The sequence below is a fragment of the Bufo gargarizans genome, chromosome 9, assembly GCF_014858855.1.
Source record: "Bufo gargarizans isolate SCDJY-AF-19 chromosome 9, ASM1485885v1, whole genome shotgun sequence".
Classification (NCBI taxonomy): domain Eukaryota; kingdom Metazoa; phylum Chordata; class Amphibia; order Anura; family Bufonidae; genus Bufo; species Bufo gargarizans.
Window position 1 is genome coordinate 19678540 of NC_058088.1, and position 18756 is coordinate 19697295.

At 53.8% G+C, this 18756-nt stretch overlaps 1 protein-coding gene across 4 annotated transcripts in view; it reads left to right on the plus strand.

Annotated features, from left to right (window-relative positions):
* Window positions 1-18756, plus strand: part of LOC122946540 (class I histocompatibility antigen, F10 alpha chain-like) — a 131924-nt gene that overhangs the window by 38391 nt on the left and 74777 nt on the right. The window contains exons 7-8 of one of the 4 annotated variants that reach the window (XM_044306245.1): window positions 8008-8059; window positions 10407-10566. The exons of the other annotated variants lie outside the window; for them this stretch is intronic. Of the exons in view, the coding sequence (XP_044162180.1) occupies window positions 8008-8057 (50 nt within the window). The 3' untranslated portion in view covers window positions 8058-8059; window positions 10407-10566. Of the gene's footprint in view, window positions 1-8007; window positions 8060-10406; window positions 10567-18756 lie in introns of those variants that run through there. 4 annotated transcript variants of the gene reach the window in all.

Consider the following 18756-nt stretch of genomic DNA (forward strand, 5'->3'; position numbering starts at 1 on the left):
TCCGTGGCCGTTTTCTGTTTTTTTTCGCGGACCCATTGACTCGGCCCCCCCTCCCTCCCTCTATTGTAATAATAGCATTGGTGGCAGTGTGCGCCCCCCCCCCCCCACCCCCCCCACCCCCCTTTCCTCCCGGCCGGACACAGACATCGCAGCAGCCAGCAGGTAAGTATGATGCTTCTACTATTGCTAAGTAACCATGGCAACCAGGACTGCAGTAGCGTCCTGGTTGCCATGGTTACCGATCGGAGCCCCAGCGATTAAACTGGGACTCCGATCGGAACTCCGCTGCCACCAATGATCGGGGGGGAGAGGGGAGGCCGCACACTGCCACCAATGTATTAAAACAATAGAGGGAGGGCGGGGGGGCGCACACTGCCACCAATGTTAATGCAATAGAGAAAGGGGGTGCCGCACACTGTGCCACCAATGCTATTATTACAATAGAGGGAGGGAGGGGGGGGGCCGCACTGGCCACCAATGATATTCAAACTGGGGAGGGGGGGGGTCTACTGCCTGGCAGCCCCCGGATCTCTTACATGGGGCTATGATACGCACAATTAACCCCTTCAGGAGCGGCACCTGAGGGGTTAATTGTGCTGATCCCGGCCCCCTGTAAGAGATCGGGTGCTGCCAGGCAGCAGGGTGCAGTCATGTACACAGTTTGTAGTATATTCTAACTAGAAGCGTCCCTATCACCATGGGAACGCCTCTGTGTTAGAATATACTGTCGGATATGAGATTTCACGATGTAACTCATATCCGACAGTATATTCTAACATAGAGGCGTTCCCATGGTGATGGGGACGCTTCAAGTTAAAATATACCATCAGATTGGAGAAAACTCCGATCTGATGGTATAAAAGGGACTCCAGACTTTACATTGAAAGTCAATGGGGACGGATCCGTTTGCAATTGCACCATATTGTGTCAATGTCAAACGGATCCGTCCCCATTGACTTGCATTGTAATTCAGGACGGATCCATTTGGCTCCGCACGGCCAGGCGGACACCAAAACGACTTTTTTATCATGTCCGTGGATCCTCCAAAAATCAAGGAAGACCCACGGGCGAAAAAACGGTCACTGAGCAACGGAACCCCGTTTTGCGGACAGTGAAAAAATACTGTCGTGTGCATGAGGCGGGACAAGATGACTCAAAAATGGCAAATCATGTTACAGCGTTCACTGCACAGGAATTATTTTTTATTTTTTACATTTTCCAATGTGGCGTTACCTAATATGTTTATTTTATTGTTTATATATTTTTATATGTAAAATTGGGAAAGGGGGGTGATTTAAACTTTTAATGGTGTTTTATAAAAAAAAATAAAAAATCTTTTTTACTTTTTTTTTTATTAGACCCCTTAGGGGGCTAGAACCTGGGATCTTTTGACCACCTCTCCTATTCACCCAAATAGAGATCTACTAGGGTGAATAGGATTTTTGCAGTGTCCATGTTGAGCTCTGCCTTGTGCATAGTTCAGCATGGAGATTGCCATGGCAACAGATTGGAGCCCCACAATTTTACTGCCGCATCCCTCTGCCTAATTCCACAGGTGCCACGATCAGCGTTGATCACGGCACCTGAGGGGTTAAATGAAGGGGCCAGTGCAATCGCCGCCATTGCGGCTGTTTGCCAGCTGTATGATACAGCAGGCACCCGCCGTGTATGGAACGGGCTCACTGCAGAGGCCCGCTCCATACAAATGCGGGCACATAATGCGGTACTTGTATGGCGGTAAGGGGTTAACCTATTTTAACAGCTGTTAAAAACAGGCCCATTGATTTCAATAGGATCCGTCTGGCTGTGAAAATAGTCAAAATTAGGACATGTCCTATTTTTTGGCGCCCGGGATTCATTGGCTGCTAATAATCGGGTGAATAGCCCCATAGACTGCAATGGTTGTGGAAACAGCCGTCTGCATGTCGTCTAACTGTGTAGATTGTTTGCTTTAGTTATCCTGTAAAGTCACATGACTGACGGCAGATCGGAGATAAACCGCCGTCTGACCAACCAAATCCAGAAGAATTTTGAGAGATCTGAAATCGCGGTGTACAAGAACGAGGAAAACGTGAAATAACAAAATCACAAAAAGGAGATTTTTGTGAAACTCACCTGTAAAATCTTTTTCTCGTCTTTTCCATTGGGGGACACAGACCATGGGTATAGCTTAGAGGTATTACTAGGAGGGACACTATGCAAAAACGAAGCTCCTCCTCCTCGGGCTATACCCCCAGACACCTCCAGGAGGACTTCAGTCGTTGCAAAAGCAGTAGGAGAAGGAGAACTGAAAAAACCACAATGGAAACCATCACACCAACCAAACAAAAAAAGCGGGCGGGAGCTGTGTCCCCCAATGGAAAAGACGAGAAAAAGATTTTACAGGTGAGTTTCACAAAAATCTCCTTTTCTCGTACATTCCATTGGGGGACACAGACCATGGGACGTCCAAAAGCAGTCCATGGGGTGGGAAAAACCAACACCGCCAGGAGAAAAAACGTCCAACCGTTAAACGGGCACCACGGCCTGCAATACCCTGCGCCCGAGGACAGCATCAGCCGAGGCCAGCGAGTGCAACTGATAAAACTTTGTGAACGTATGCAAGGACGACCAAGTGGCAGCCTTACACAACTGGGAGGCGGAGGCGCGATTGCGTCTGGCCCAGGAAGCTCCCACTGCCCTTGTGGAGTGAGCGGTAATCCGCGACGGGGGAACCTGACCACGAGCGCGATAGGCCGCAGCAATAGCGGAACGGATCCACCGCGCCACAGTAACCTTGGAAGCCGCCAGACCCTTACGAGACCCCTCGGGAACCACAAAGAGGGAGTCCGAACGACGAAAGGAGGCGGTGGCCCCCAGATACACTTTCAGGGCCCTGACGACGTCCAGGGAGTGGAGAGCACGTTCCTTGGGGTTTGCCGGAGAAGGACAAAAAGAGGGCAGGACAAGATCCTCGTTAAGGTGGAACGGGGAAACCACCTTGGGCAAAAAAGAAGGAACCGGCCGTAGCACCACCTTATCCTGGTGGAAGACCAGAAAAGGCTCCTGACAGGAAAGCGCGGCCAGCTCCGAAACCCTCCTGATGGAGGTAATGGCCACCAGAAAAACCACCTTCCAGGTGAGGAAGACTAGGGAGACCTCCCTCAGAGGCTCAAAAGGCGCCTCCTGAAGGGCGCGCAGGACCAGGTTAAGATCCCAGGGTGGTAAGGGAGGAACATACGGAGGAACCAAATGCGCCACCCCCTGCAGAAAGGTTCTCACAGGCCCCAAAAAGGCAATAGACCGTTGAAAAAAGACCGCCAAGGCCGAAACCTGACCCTTCAAAGAACTGAGCGACAGCCCCACCTCAACGCCGGACTGTAGAAAGGCCAGCACCACCGGAACAGAGAAACGAACCAGCGGAAAACCCGACTTCTCACAAAAGGTTAGATAGGCCCTCCAGGTGCGATAATAGATCCGCGAAGAAGCCGGCTTTCGAGCTCTGATCATGGTTCTCACCACTGCATCAGAGAAGCCTCTCTTCCTCAGGATGTAGGTCTCAATAGCCACGCCGTTAAACGCAACTGACGTGAATTCTGGTGGAAGAGCGGTCCCTGAGATAGAAGATCCTCTCTGTCGGGAAGAGGCCACGGAACGTCCGCTAACATTCGGACGACGTTGGAGAACCAGGCGCGGCGAGGCCAATCCGGAGCGATAAGAATGGTCGGTATCCCCTCCGCCTCGATCTTGCGCAGCACCTTCGGCAACAGAGGAAGTGGAGGGAAGACATAGAGGAGGTCGAATCGCTGCCAAGGAGACACCAGCGCGTCCACTCTGCACGCCCTTGGGTCCCGAGCGCGGGCCAGGAACACCGGCACCTTGTTGTTTAGCCGGGACGCCATTAAATCCACGTCCGGACGGCCCCATCGGCGGCAGATGTCCTCGAACACCTCCGGATGTAGGGACCACTCTCCCGGATCCACCTTGGTGCGGCTCAGAAAATCCGCCGTCCAGTTGTCGACGCCCGGAATGTACACCGCCGACAACACTGGAACATGAGACTCCGCCCATAGGAGGATCCTCGCCACCTCCTGCATCACTGCCCGACTGCGCGTTCCGCCCTGATGATTGACGTAGGCCACAGCCGTGGCATTGTCCGACTGAACACGCACCGGCCGAGCCGCAAGGAGGGAAGTCCAGTGGGAGAGGGAGTTGAAGATCGCCCTTAGTTCCAAAACGTTTATCGGAAGACGGGATTCCTCCGTCGACCAGACCCCCTGAACTGTGAGGTTCCGGAGAACGCCTCCCCAACCGATGAGGCTGGCATCGGTGGTGACTATCGTCCAGGAGAACGGAAGGAAGGACCTCCCTGATGAGAGATTCGGGGAGGCCTGCCACCAGGGGAGAGACAACCGAACGTGCCGGGACAGGCGGACGGGAGCGTCCAGACCCCGAGAGGTCTTGTCCCATAGGGCAAGAATCCACTGTTGTAACGGTCGAGTGTGGAACTGGGCATACGGAATCGCCTCGAAGGAGGCGACCATAAGGCCCAGAACCCGCATGCACTCCCGAATGGTGGGACGAGGAGCTTGTAGAAGGAGCGACACCGCCCTCCGAACCTGAGAGGACTTGGAATCTGGAAGAAACACCCGAGAACTCGAGGTGTCCAAAATCATCCCCAGGAAGGAGAGTCTCTGGGAAGGGTGCAGAGAGGATTTTGGTAGATTGATCAGCCACCCGAACCGTTCTAGAGATTGAACGGTAATTCGGACGCTGTCCTCGGCCTGTGGAAGAGACGGGGCTTTTATCAAGATGTCGTCCAGGTAGGGCAACAACGAGATGCCCCTGGTGCGAAGAAGCGCCATGAGAGGCGCCAAAACCTTGGTGAAAACGCGAGGGGCGGTCGCCAACCCAAAAGGCAGGGCGACGAACTGGTAATGACGACCCCAGATGGCAAAACGCAGAAAGCGATGGTGAGACTTCGCAATCGGGACGTGCAAGTAGGCGTCTTGAATGTCCACAGACGCGAGAAATTCCCCCGGAAGCAGAGAAGCAATAACGGAGCGAAGGGACTTCGCTCCGAAACTTCCGCACCCTTAGAAACTTGTTCAGAAGCTTCAGATCCAGTATCGGGCGCACCGACCCCTCCTTCTTCGGAACGACGAACAGGTTTGAGTAAAAACCTGTTCCCTGTTCCTCCGGGGGAACGGGAAAAATGACACCCTGGTCCAGAAGAGAGGAGACCGCCAAAAGGAGGTCCGAGGCCCTGGCTGGATCCCCCGGAACGCGAGACGGGAAAAAGCGTTCCGGCGGGCTGGACGCGAACTCCAATTTGTAACCGGACGTCACAATCTCCAGAGCCCAGGCGTCCTGAACGTGAGCCCTCCAGACCTGCTGAAAGGAGAGCAAACGGCCCCCCACCACGAGGGGTGGGGGCACCCCTTCATGCGGAGGGCTGCTTGGGAGCAGGGGGACGGGTTGACTGTGCTCGTGGTCGCCAAGAGGGCTGGGGTTTGAAGAAAGGCTTCTTGCGGGATTCCTGGGATCACCCAGCCGACGAGGACGAAGACGTCCTGGCCGTGGAGAAGCGACGAAAGGACTGGCCCCGGAACCCTGAAGCCCGAGATCGAAAGGGCCGTTTGGCTCTGGGTTGAGGCAGATGAGTACTCTTGCCCCCCGTTGCGGCAGAAATGAATTCGTCCAACTGGGCTCCAAAGAGTCTAGATCCTTCAAAGGGAAGGTTAGCGAGGGAACGCTTGGAAGAAGCATCAGCATCCCACACCTTCAACCAAACCTCTCTACGCTGAATGACCGAGAGGGCCGAAATACGGGCAAATAGGGAACCGATATCCATTGAAGCCTCACAGAGATATTTAGAAGCCTGAGACATTTGGAGAATAAATTCCAAAGTGTCTGCAGGGGCGCCCTGTTCCGTCAGATCCTGGTGGTGGCGCCGCAACCACGCCGTAAGGGCTCTGGCAACCCAAGCCGACGCAAAAGCCGGTCGCAGGGAAGCGCCCGCCAGAGAGAAGATGGACTTGGAAAGTGAATCCAGGCGTCTGTCCACCGCATCCTGCAGGGAGGAACCGTCTAGGACAGGAAGGGCCGTGTTCTTGGCCAACCTGGCCACCGGTGGATCTACCTTAGGGGAAGAAGTCCACTTTTCCACCGAGTCAGAGGGGAAAGGGTAAAGCGTATCCATGCGCTTGGTGGCCGAAAATTTCTGATTGGGTCGGTCCCAAGCCTTTGATATGACCGCTGTGAATTCCTCATGAACGGGGAACACCGCGGATTCGGGCCTTTTGGGCGGAAACAGGGAGAACTCCCGACTAGTGGAGGGAGTGGAATCTCCGTGGATATTAAAAGTGTCACGGACAGCCTCCACCAATTCGGATACCATGGTGGAAAGCTTAGGCAGGGGTTCCCGCTCCGTGGCCTCGTCCGATCCGGACAATTCCCCTTCGGATTTGCGCTCCCCACGAGAGGGAGAGTCAACCGGGCATGCCTCAAGGCGTGGGGGAGAAGCGGAGTCATCCGATGAGGAATGCTGCCGCTCACGCTGCCTCTTAGACGTCAGACGCCCCCTGTGAGAATCACTGAGAGGGGATGGAGCGGTGGACGCCACTGGAGTAGTAGCTGCCATACGCTCCATGAAGGACATGGCTGCCTTGGCAACTAGGGCCAGATCCGCTGCCGCACTAGACATGGCGGAAGCCCAGGCGGGTACCGCCGATTCCGCAGGGGCAGAGGGAGGACTGGGCTGAGCAAGAGAAGGAGGCTGATCCTGTCCAGGAGCAGGGCACGAGTCACAGGTGCCAGAGGCAGAAAAAGGCAGAAGGCACACCTTGCATGACCCCAAAAGAGCCTGAGAGGAGGCCTTGGCAGATTTAAGTGCCCCAGGCTTTGGCATGATGGAACCCCACAGTAAAAGATCTCCTACCAGTTGCTGCAAAGATCAGGAGCAGAGCAAGCTGTTCTCCTACCACCCAGGCAACGCTAGCAGAAGTCTCCGGTGTAGAGAGATGAGGAGCTGCACGGCTGTGAGCAAACAGAGTCTCTGGTGTAAGGAGAGTCAGAGCGGCATGCCGAGGCTCCGCCCCCCCGAACGCGCGAAATAAGCGCGCGAAACAAGCGCGCGCGAAAAAATGCGCAAAAATAAGCGCGCACGTGAAAATATGCGCGAAAATAGGCGCGCGCGCGATTTAAACACCCCGACTCCCCTCACGTGGTGCAGCAGGGGTTAACGAGGCCATGGAGGAGCGGCCTGCCGGCGGGCGCTGAGAGAGCGCAGCAGCCAAGGCCCGACGAGAGAAGCGCTGAAGCCCACAGTTTAAGGGGGAAGAGATGCCAGTACTCCAGTGCCAAAATGAAGAAAGTGCCCCCATCAGGATCCTTCTTCAAGCTCACCCAGGTAGCCACAGACAAACAGACACAGAGGGAGGGGGAGGGACTGGGCAATACTTATCTGCTCAGCATGCTCCCTCGATGTCCAGACCAGCAGGGATGCGCCTCTTCAGACTTCTGACTCCAATCCAGGAGAACAGTGCTCTGGAGGAGGGTAGGCAGCAGGCGTCCCGGCAGCTGGTGGGATGCCAGAGCTGACATGTTGAGCCTGGATCCACTTTTCTTCTGTGGGGGGATGGGAGGTAGCCAGGACACGTCGAAAGACGGTGGCAGACACTCCACGGGGGCCAGGAAAGCGCAATGCTGACCTGCGTCCCCATCTGAAAACAGAAAAAAATAACAAACAGGAGAAGAGTAAGCGTCACCTCCTTGGACAGACACTAAGCAAAGACTGAAGTCCTCCTGGAGGTGTCTGGGGGTATAGCCCGAGGAGGAGGAGCTTCGTTTTTGCATAGTGTCCCTCCTAGTAATACCTCTAAGCTATACCCATGGTCTGTGTCCCCCAATGGAATGTACGAGAAATAGAGAAACTGTAAAGAAGAATTTACAAACTTTCTCCACTTTATATTTATTTATTTTATGAGCGACATTTTGTTAAAATCTGAAATGTTCCTGTTTTCGCAGCTTCAGACACTTCATCATCTGATGCGTCCGCTAATGCCGCTAAAGCCTAATGGTGAGTGATTGTGTCTGATATAAAGGACTCCGCCATGTAATGAGATCTGGGAACAAAGATTAGGAGAAACCTACTGGGATGAGAGAGATAAGGGGTGAGACACCATGTTAGGGGCACAGATCTGCCATCCAGCATCTCAGCTGCCACCTCTCCGTCACTCTGGTTGGCTTAACCCCTTGTGTCACCTGTCCAAGTACATGGCAGGGGATAATGTCTCCATATATATGCGCTGCTGTGCAGGACATCCCAGAAGCTATGGCCCGCATGTAGTAATTAGAGATGTCGCGAACATAAATTTTTCCGTTCGCGAAAGGCGAACGCAAATGTTCGCGAACCGGGCGAACCGCAATAGACTTCAATAGGAAGGCGAATTTGAAAACCCACAGGGACTCTTTGTGGCCACAATAGTGATGGAAAAGTTGTTTCAAGGGGACTAACACCTGGACTGTGGCATGTCGGAGGGGGATCCATGGCAAAACTCCCATGGAAAATTACGTAGTGTGGTAAGTTGAAATCGCAATGCGATTTATAGAACTTGAATTAATCGCATTGCGATTTAAACTTTCTCAAATCCGACAGTACATTCTAGCATGGAGTCGTTCCCATTGTGATGGGGACGCTCCATGAGCACGGAAGTCGGCAGAAGTTCTAGGTTGAAATCGCAATGCCATTAATTCAAGTTCTATAAATCGCATTGCGATTTCAACTTAGGCTACTTTCACACTTGCGTTCAGAACGGATCCGTCTGCATTATATTGTAAAAAAAATTCTAAGTGTGAAAGTAGCTTCAGACGGATCCGTCCAGACTTTTACATTGAAAGTCAATGGGGGACGGATCAGTTTGAAGATTGAGCCATAGTGTGTCATATTCAAACGGATCCGTCCCCGTTGACTTACATTGTAAGTCTGGACGGATCCGCACGGCCAGGCGGACACCCGAACGCTGCAAGCAGCGTTCAGGTGTCCGCTTGCTGAGCGGAGCGGAGGCTGAACGCTGCCAGACTGAGGCATTCTGAGCGGATCCGCGTCCACTCAGAATGCATTAGTGCTGGACGGATGCGTTCGGGGCCGCTTGTGAGCCCCTTCAAACGGAGCTCACAAGTGGACACCCGAACGCTAGTGTGAAAGTAGCCTTAGAGCTTCTGCCGACTTCCGTGCTCACGGAGCGTCCCCATCACCATGGGAACGGCTCCATACTAGAATGTACTGTCGGATTTGAGAAAGTTGTAATCGCAATGTAAATAATACAGATTATATTATTCGCATTGCGATTACAACTTAGAGCTGGGTTCCTAATGGTTATATTGATAGAATAAAACGAAGATTGAGAATATAGTGCTATATTCGTTGTCAATTCTAGCAATACAACCATTAGGAACCCAGCTCTAAGTTGAATTCGCAATGCGATTAATATAACCTGCATTATTCGCATTGCGATTACAACTTTGTGACACTGCAGCTTCAGAATTAATCTAAGATGGCTGCTGTCCTTGCTTTTTGATAGGCGGTGGGAGGGTCTGGGAGGGAGGGTCTGCTGCTGATTGGCTGGAATGTGTCTGCTGACTGTGAGGTAGAGGGTCAAAGTTTGCTCAATGATGACGTATAGGAGGTGGACCGAACATCGCATATGTTCGCCCACAGCGGCGAACAAGCTATGTTCGCTGGGAACTATTCGCCGGCGAATAGTTGGGGACATCTCTAGTAGTGATATGAGTGCACCCAGAGTTTGGCATAAATTGCTCCAATAAGTGGTGTAATTTGGCGCATCTGTGGTTAGAGAAGGTTTTTGTGTCCGGTGAATGCCTCCCGTTCACTTTCCATCTTCCTGTGTAAAAGACTGATGGAAACCAGCGTTGATCAAAATTTTTGTAGCTCCTTGAAATAGAAGAATGTGACAATGCGGCCCCCAGACCAGAAAAGGTTGTGCCCCCCCCGATCTACAGGATCAGTAAATCTGCCCCTACGTTCTGCACTGTATATAGGAGCTGAGTTTCCAGTGAGAGACATCTTAGGGCCTCGTTATAAATTAGGCGCATCCTCCTGCACGTCGTTTGCCTAAACAAAAATCTACGGCATCGCTGACTTTTCTTTAAAAATGTTGCATACACGTGTTTGTGACTTTTTAACGCCACTTTTTTTCCTGACGCAGGGAGATGATAAATCTCCCCAATGTCTCTATGACCCGCGCTCCGAGGCATCTTGTCCTAATGTTGGTTCTCACTTTCTCGTGTAGTAAACCTCATGCAGTGACGCGTATATATTCTGGTCTCCTCGGCCATTGTTAGGATATTACTGGATCGGTGTAATGACTTCTAATGAGAACATTTCCTGCTTTTTGTCTTTACAGATCCAGACGGGCGGCCATGAGCTTTCCTGGGAAAAGGGATATGCAGATTAGATTGACAACTCTTTAATAAGAACTGTGCGCTGTTAACCTAAAGCCCCCCATTAACAGGGTCTTGTCTAGGGGAGTTGTTCTAAAAGATACTGACTTAGACCGTACACACGAGCGAGTTGAATGCACAAGCGAGTTTTTTTTTTTCTTTTCTTTTTTTTCTCTTTCTTCTTTTATGGTTGTAATTGATGTCTATTAGAATGGTATCTTGGAATGTCAGAGGGCTTGGGGAAAAGGTAAAAAGACAGGCGATTATGGATGCATTAAAAAGATACCTTCCAGCAATCATCTGCATAGTAGAAACTCATCTAACTAAAGAAACCGTGTCCCGCCTGACAACGGGATGGTATTCTCAATCTTACCACTCTACCTTCAGGGGCTTCTCTAGGGGGGTTTCAGTTCTCATCCATAATTCCATAGATTTCACCCTCATAAAATCCCATATAGATGATCAGGGAAGATTAATTTTCCTTCATGGTGAGCTGTATGGATACAGCTATATCCTCGCTTTTTTTTATATACCCCTGCCATTTTCAATGTACCCACTGACCCAGTTAATGCTCTTTTCTGAAGAGACCAGAATCTCGGCTGATCTTGATGGGAGACTTTAACGCGGTCATGGACCCTAACAGAGATAGATTTTCATCAGATGCAGAAAGGCGGAGGAATTCTTGCAATTCCCCGCTGCTCCAGTTCTGCTTGGAGTTAGGGGTGGTGGATATATGGGAACATCTTGGCGGAGGAAAGAGAGTGTATTCCTGCGTCAGTAGGGGCGGTAGAGCAATGTCTAGGATTGATCTAGCATTTACTAATGAGCGCAACTTGAGCAATATCCGCAAGATGCGATACGGAGTAAGAACAATTTCAGACCACTCACCCGTTCTGATTGAGGTTTGCACTGGGGAGAATAAGGATATTAGGGGGCTAGGATTTAAATTGAATCCATACTGGCTCACTATTATGGATAATCTTCAGTCCATCAAACTGCCGATTTCTTCCTTTTGGGAGGTGAATCTACCCTCCGCAAACATCAACATGGTATGGGACGCTTTGAAAGCATACCTGAGGGGGTTTTTCATAAATAGTTAAGGCTGCATGCAGCCTGTAATTGTGGGAGGGGCCAGGTCCCCTTCTTAAACCCCCGGCTCACAACCTCCATTGCCGCGTTCGCTCCTCCGTGCTTTTGGTCACTCACGTCACTTCCGGTAGCTTTCGCCGGCTGGTAAGTGCGCCGTCCGCCTCACGCCGCGTGTCCCCGGTCGTCCCGCTCCCCCTCCTCCTCAGGCTCGCTGTCTCGGGGGCGCACAGCCTCGCACACCGCCCCGTCCTCGCGGGCTCCGTCCAACCGTACTCCCGCGAGAGGTCGGGCTCTGCCGCGGACGGGTCCCGGTCGCAGCGGCCAGCTGCTGTTCCCTGCGCCGGCTGCTGAGAGGTGGAGGGGGGGGGGAGAGCGAGCGGAGGAGGAGCCCCGACCACTGCCGTGACTCACTCATGCTGCGGCCGGCACGCCAGCCGCCCACGCCTCCCCCACGTGCAGGTGCATTCATGCCGGATGCCAGGCTAATGCTCCAGGTCAGACTAGGGCATTCTGCGAGCCAGGTCCCCTGCGGCATGTCATTGTCATTGTGTCATGTTGGGGCTAATTCTGCATCTCCCTTGAATACCACCCTGTGCGTTGCCATCACTTCTCGCATGCATGTTGAGACTCACCACATGTACCATTTGGCACGTGTCCATCCTGGTCCTCCGTGTCCGAGCATGCTCGACCCCTTGACTCCCAGCGTTGTGCATGCTCGGCACCGGCAGAGTCTTCAAACATGGCACTTGCTGGCACGTGCGGTGGTCAGCTTAGCCAGCAGACCTCGGCGGTTCACTGCAAGCCTGCAACCAGCAACCTGCGGATTGCAGACACCCAAGGGTACTTGATGGATCCAGGCCGGCACTTCTCTACGTGCCGCTGCTCCGCCTGTCCACCCTTCCGTGCCTTCTGCACCTGCCAGGCAAGCTGCACACACCCACCGCCACGCCTCCCGGGTCCGGCCATGGCCCCAGGCCTCCACGCCCCAGCCAGCCTCGCTCCTTCCCTTACAGCCGGGCCTTACGGGACCCCCGGTCATCGCCACCCCCATCCTCACATCTCTATTTCTTTTTAGGTGCCAGTAGCGTGCGTGGTGCCCGCCGTGTCTTGTCGCAGAAAGCCAACATCAGGTTTAGGTATTGGGCGGGGGTATTACGGTCTCACCAAAAAAAAAAAAAAAAAAAAAAAAAAAAAAAAAGGGATTTGTCTTTCCTACAGGTTGCAGAAGGTTGCTACCAACCACTCGCGGGAGTTCGTTAAGTTCAAGGGTTTTTCTGGTAAGTTAATGCGGCGTTGCCTCCGTTCGGCATCTCCTACCCAACCTGGAACGTTCAGGTGTCCTCCCTGTCCAGGTACCCTGTTGCGTTCAGGTGTCTTCTCTGTCCACCCCAGCCTGAAGCGTTCAGGTGTCTTCTCTGTCCTCCTTAGCCTGAAGCGTTCGGGTGTCTTCTCTGTCCTCCTTAGCCTGAGGCGTTCAGGTGTCTTCTTTGTCCATCCAGCCTGAAACGTCAGGTGCCTTCTCTGTCCATATTAGCCTGAGGCGTTCAGGCGTCTTCTCTGTCCAGGTACCCTGAAGCGTTCAGGTGTCTTCTCTGTCCACCGTAGCCTGAAGCGTTCAGGTGTCTTCTCTGTCCATTCAGCCTGAAACGTCAGGGGTCGTCTGTCTACATTAGCCTGAGGCTTTCAGGCGTCTTCGCTGTACAGGTACCCTGAAGCGTTCAGGTGCCTTCTCTGTCCACCCTAGCCTGAAGTGTTCAGGTGTCTTCTCTGTCCACCCTAGCCTGAGGCGTTCAGGTGTCTTCTCTGTCCAGGTTCCAGCAGCGTGCTGGTGTCTTCTCTGTCCGTCTACCCTGAAACGTTCAGGGGTCTTCTCTGGCCAGGTACCCTGGGGCCCAAGGGTCTCCTCCGTCCCCGGCTGTCAACAGCAGCAGGGTCGCGTCTTGGTTGCTTCTGCCTACGGCACTCAACCCCCGGGACGGTCACAGCCAACACGTCAGGTATCTTCCAGTTCCACGTACCTGGCCGTACCCAGGCTACCCTGCTGGCGCTCCCATCTGGGAATCTTCAGGTCACTCCTCGCCACCCACCCCGGTACCTTTAGGCCGCCTCCTCTCCGCAGTCTTCAACTCTGTCTCCGGGCTCGCCCGACATTCCTCTGTTTTTCCTTCAGTGTTCTTCCTCACCCCGCCTGTCCATCCTTGAGCTAGCACAGTGGCGGGTCCGTCCGCATCTGCATTGTTTCCGGGTCCACTCCGCTATTTTCTCACGTCGCTCCTAACTTTCCAGTCCGCAGAGCCAGCCGGGTCGTTCTCGTTGATCCTTAGACGGTAAGGCAAGGGTGTCGAATCCCAGCGTTCAGGTACGTCATCCATACATTCACCCACGTTCGTAACAGCCACGGTACACGGTCCCCATGTCCGTTCCAGCTGCCATATTGTTGTCTCTAATTCCAGGTCTCGCTTAAGTCTCGACCAGCGGCGGAACCATGTCTCAGGTCTCAGATATGGACGACGCGTTGTCCCTCCCGGGTACTTCGGTCTCTGGCCAAGGAGGGCCCGAGTCCCTCCGAAGATGGACCGTACCGAGGCTGGTGGCAGAGTTGAGCAGAAGGGGCATCAGGCAGCCAGCCTCAGCCAGAAAGGCGGAGCTGTACAGACTGTTGATGACGGAATCCGGTCCTCCTGAGAGAGAAGATCCGAACCCGTCCATCCAGCAGGCCTTGGTACAATTGCAGGCCTCAATGGATTCACTGGTTTCGTCCGTGGCCGACATCAGGTCCAGGGTGGTGGACTTGGAGGCCAGGGCACCGGCTCCATCCCAGGCGGTGGTCCCTCCCAGCGATCCCCCTCTGTATCAGCTTCCAGCTCCAGGTACGACCCCTGCCGCTCCCGTGGTGGCTCCGGCACACTTCGTGCCGGACAACATCAGGAAGGACATCTTGGCGGGCAAGGACGTGAATCTCGCGTCCATCCTGATCGCGTCCCACGATGCGGCTGACAACAAAACCTTTGACTGCGGGGAGATCTCGGTGGTCCTTCGGGCCAAAGATGGCCGCCTCAATCGCAAACTCACGGTGCCTGAGTTTGTCTTGGCCTTTAGCCTGTATAGGGATGTGATCTGCTCCGCCTACCCAGCTCGCCAGGAGGAGCTGGACACATACCTATACAGGGTCACTGATCTGGGGCACAAGTACGGCGGCACGGCTTTTTATGACTATCACCGCTCCTTTTCGGCCAAGGCCGCCGCCGCGCTGACCCAGTTTCAGTTTTCTGTCAGTTGGGCCACCTTGGATATGGAATTGTTCTGCCGGCACTTCGCCGGTCTCCGGGCCCCCGCATGTTCGACGTGTCAGTCGATATTCCATGCCACCGAGTGGTGTCCCCAAACTGCCACGGCCCAGCCGGACAGGGTCATCCCAGGCCCCTCCGGGGTATCCCGCAGCCCCTCCTCCACCGATAAACTGGGCAGACCCATCGTGTACCTTGGCAACAGTCAGGTGTGCAACAATTTCAATTACGGGTCATGTCTGTTCAGCGGGTGCAGGGCCCTGCACATCTGCTCCATCTGCTTCAGGGCTCATCCCAGGTCCACATGCCCCAAGAAGGCATCCAAGCGCCTATGACTGGCCGACTGCAACATCGACCTCCTGGCCCTCCTGTTACGGGAGCATCCGGTGCCAGGGTTTGCGGATTTCCTGATCTCGGGCCTCTGCTTTGGCTTCGACACAGGGTTGGTGGCGCTCCCTCATTCCAACTGGGAGTGCGACAATCTGCAGTCGGCCAGAGCAGATCCTGCGGCTGTTCAGGAACTCCTGAACTCGGAGGTAGAGAAGGGGTTCCTCCTGGGCCCTTTCAGCCAAGTTCCCTTCTCTCGCTGGCGGATCAGCCCCATAGGCATTGTGTCCAAAAAGGACTCAAATAAAAAGCGTCTGATTTACGACCTCTCCGCCCCCCATGGTTCTGTCATTCCCAGCATCAACTCGCTGATTCCTTCTGAGGAGTTCACCATGTCATATGCCTCCATTGATGAGGCCATCGCCCTCATCCTCGGCGCTGGGAAAGGCGCCTGGCTGTCCAAAGCTGACATAGCGGACGCTTTTAAACTGCTGCCCATCGCCCCACACCTATGGCAGTTTTATGGTATCCAGTGGGAGGGCAGATTCTACTTTGCCAACCGGTTGACCTTTGGCTCCAAAAGCAGCCCGTGGTTATTTGACCAGTTGGCGCAGGCCCTACATTGGATCCTGCTCCACCACGGCAGCACCCCAGCGGTCATCCACTACCTGGACGACTTCCTCCTTATAGAACCTCCGCTATGTCAGCCAGCCGGGCTGCGCTCCCTCCTGGACCTTTTTTCCGGCCTTTGCATTCCCATCTCGCAGGGGAAAACCGCGGGGCCAGTCACGTCCATCACCTTCCTGGGCATCGTCCTGGACTCTGACCGGATGGAGGCCAGGCTTCCAGAGGCAAAGCTGTCCCAGATCCGGGAAGTCGTGGCAGGGGCCATCACCTCGTCCCAGGTAACCAAGGTCGAGCTCCAGTCCATCCTGGGCCGGCTGAACTTTGCCTTGAGGGTGATGCCCCAGGGCAGGGCCTTCGTCTCCCGCCTGCTCTCACTCCTTCCGACGGCCTCCGAACCCAGCAGCATCATCCACCTGGACAGAGCTGCCATGGCAGATTTGCGCATGTGGGACAGCTTTCTCTCCACCTGGAACGGGGTCAGCCTGTTTGTGTCCCCGTGGTCCCAGTCATCCGCCAGGGTGTTCTCTGATGCCGCGGCGTCCCAGGGTTTCGCGGCCATCTGCGGATCCCGGTGGTTGGCTGGGCCATGGCCTCCTCAGGTCAGTACTGACCCGCAGTCCCTCAGGTCATCCCCGTTTCTGGAATGTTACCCCAACGTGGCAGCCGCATCTGTCTGGGGTCATCTCTGGGCCAATGCCAGCGTAATGTTCATCACCGACAGTCAGGACCTGGTGGATATCATTTCCAAAGGCCGAGCCAAATCCGCCAGGGTCATGTCCTTGTTGCGTAAGCTAGTCTGGCTGGCCATGGTCAATAATTTCCATTTTACTTGTGCCCATATCCCAGGTGCCAGCAACACGACGGCCGATGCCTTGTCCAGGTTCAACTTTCAAACCTTCTTTCAGGTGTGTCCCGAAGCAGACCAGACCGGGGCCCGGATTCCCGGTTTTTACGACCTGATGTTGGATTGAGGTCCCTGCTGGCTACCGCAAAGGACCTCATGCACCGGTCCCTCTCGGTCAACACGGCCCGTAATTATAACACAGGTTGGAACCTGTTCCAAAAATTTTCCAGAGATCATCCGCAGCAAGATACAGCCTTCGTGTCTTACATTATGGCCTTCATGGCCCATTGCCATGTCAATCTCAAGCTGGCACCCAGCACCATCCGTTTGTATCTGGCCGGGGCTCAACATTTCTTGGTTCTACAGAATCCCGATGTTCGCACAGATTTCGCTTCCCAAGCCGTCAAGGCCACTCTCAGGGGTATTGAAAAAAGCAGCAAGGATTCAAGTCCTTCCCGGCGGCCAGTCTCCGGCGAACTTTTCAGGCAACTTTCCGCATCCCTAGATGGCAACCCTTTTGGCCCTTCCGTTAGCCTGGTCATCAAGGCCGCGATGTACCTGAGCTTCTACGGATTCCTGCGCCCAGGAGAATTCTCAGTCTCCTCCCAGAAGTCGACCTTCCTGAAGAGAAAACAGCTGTTCCGGAATCAGGACCATCTGGTGTTAAGTCTTCCATCCACCAAGACGTCGCAAACCGGTCCTCCCATACAGATCCGCTTCTTCAAATCCGAAAACGCCTGGTGCCCTGTGGTGGTACTCCAAAGTCTCCTTGATTCCACGCCTTCTCCGAATCCAGAGGCTCCGTTGCTCCTGTGCCAAGGGAAACCCCTATCCACGCCACAGTTTGTCTCATACATCCGTTCCCTGGTCGCTGGTTAGGGGTGGACCCCAAAACCATATCGGGTCATTCCTTCCGCATTGGGGCGGCCTCCGCAGCATCCAAGCACGGGACACCTCCGCACGTCATTCGCCACATGGGTAGGTGGAGATATGCCTGTTTTTCCCGGTACATTCCGGATCCGCTGACTGAAACCCGCCAGGTATTCCGTTCCTTGGTTTTGTAATCTGTTTCTCACGCATTAAACAGCACCTTACCTACCCTGTGTCTTTTGGCCCTCTTTTAGGCAGGCCCACGTCCCGTGGCGCCAGGCACACACCAGCCACCGTTAGGACCCCCTCCTGACACCTCACTGACCGTGGCCGCGGCCACAAATAGTTAAGGCTGCATGCAGCCTGTAATTGTGGGAGGGGCCAGGTCCCCTTCTTAAACCCCCGGCTCACAACCTCCATTGCCGCGTTCGCTCCTCCGTGCTTTTCCCCCCCTTGCTCCCACCCCTTTTCCTCTACTCTCCCTAGGGTTGGCCCTCTTTTAGGCAGGCCCACGTCCCGTGGCGCCAGGCACACACCAGCCACCGTTAGGACCCCCTCCTGTCACCTCACTGACCGTGGCCGCGGCCACAAGTGAGATTGTTGCAGTAAAGAGAACATTTAAAAGGAAGGAGGAGGAATTGGCTAAGATTGCGGCATCTGCAACTGAGCGATTTACCAGGCAACCCACTGAGCACAACAGGGAAGAGATGCAGAAGGCTAGCTGCTCCCTGGAGAATTATGTAACAGAGAAGGCAAATCACAGGGTATTCTTTAAGGGGCTAAATTATTTCTCCGAGTCTGGACGACCGGGTAAGCTTTTAGCTAGAATAATCTCACAACAAGATAAGAAAAATCTATCTATTACTTCCATCCGGAACACAGAGGGGGAAACTATAATAGATTCAGAAGGAATCAGGAACACTTTCTTGCATTATTTTGCTCAGATATATAAACCCTCTTCTGGTTTGACATCTGAACTGGCGATGCGGTTCTTGGAGAAAATTCCACTCTGCACCTTAAATGAAGCTCAAATAGAATATCTGGAAGAGGAATTGTCTCTCTCGGAGCTGCAAGAGGCCCTTGGGTCCATCTCGGGGAACTCATCGCCAGGTTTGGATGGCCTGCCATATGAGGTTTACAGTAAGTATAGCGATGTGATTCTCCCTCAGTTGCTAGAGGTTTTTTCTCAAGCAACACAGGGAGGGGGATTACCAAACTCCATGATGGAGGCTCTCATTGTTTTAATTTTAAAAAAGGATAAAGACCCGG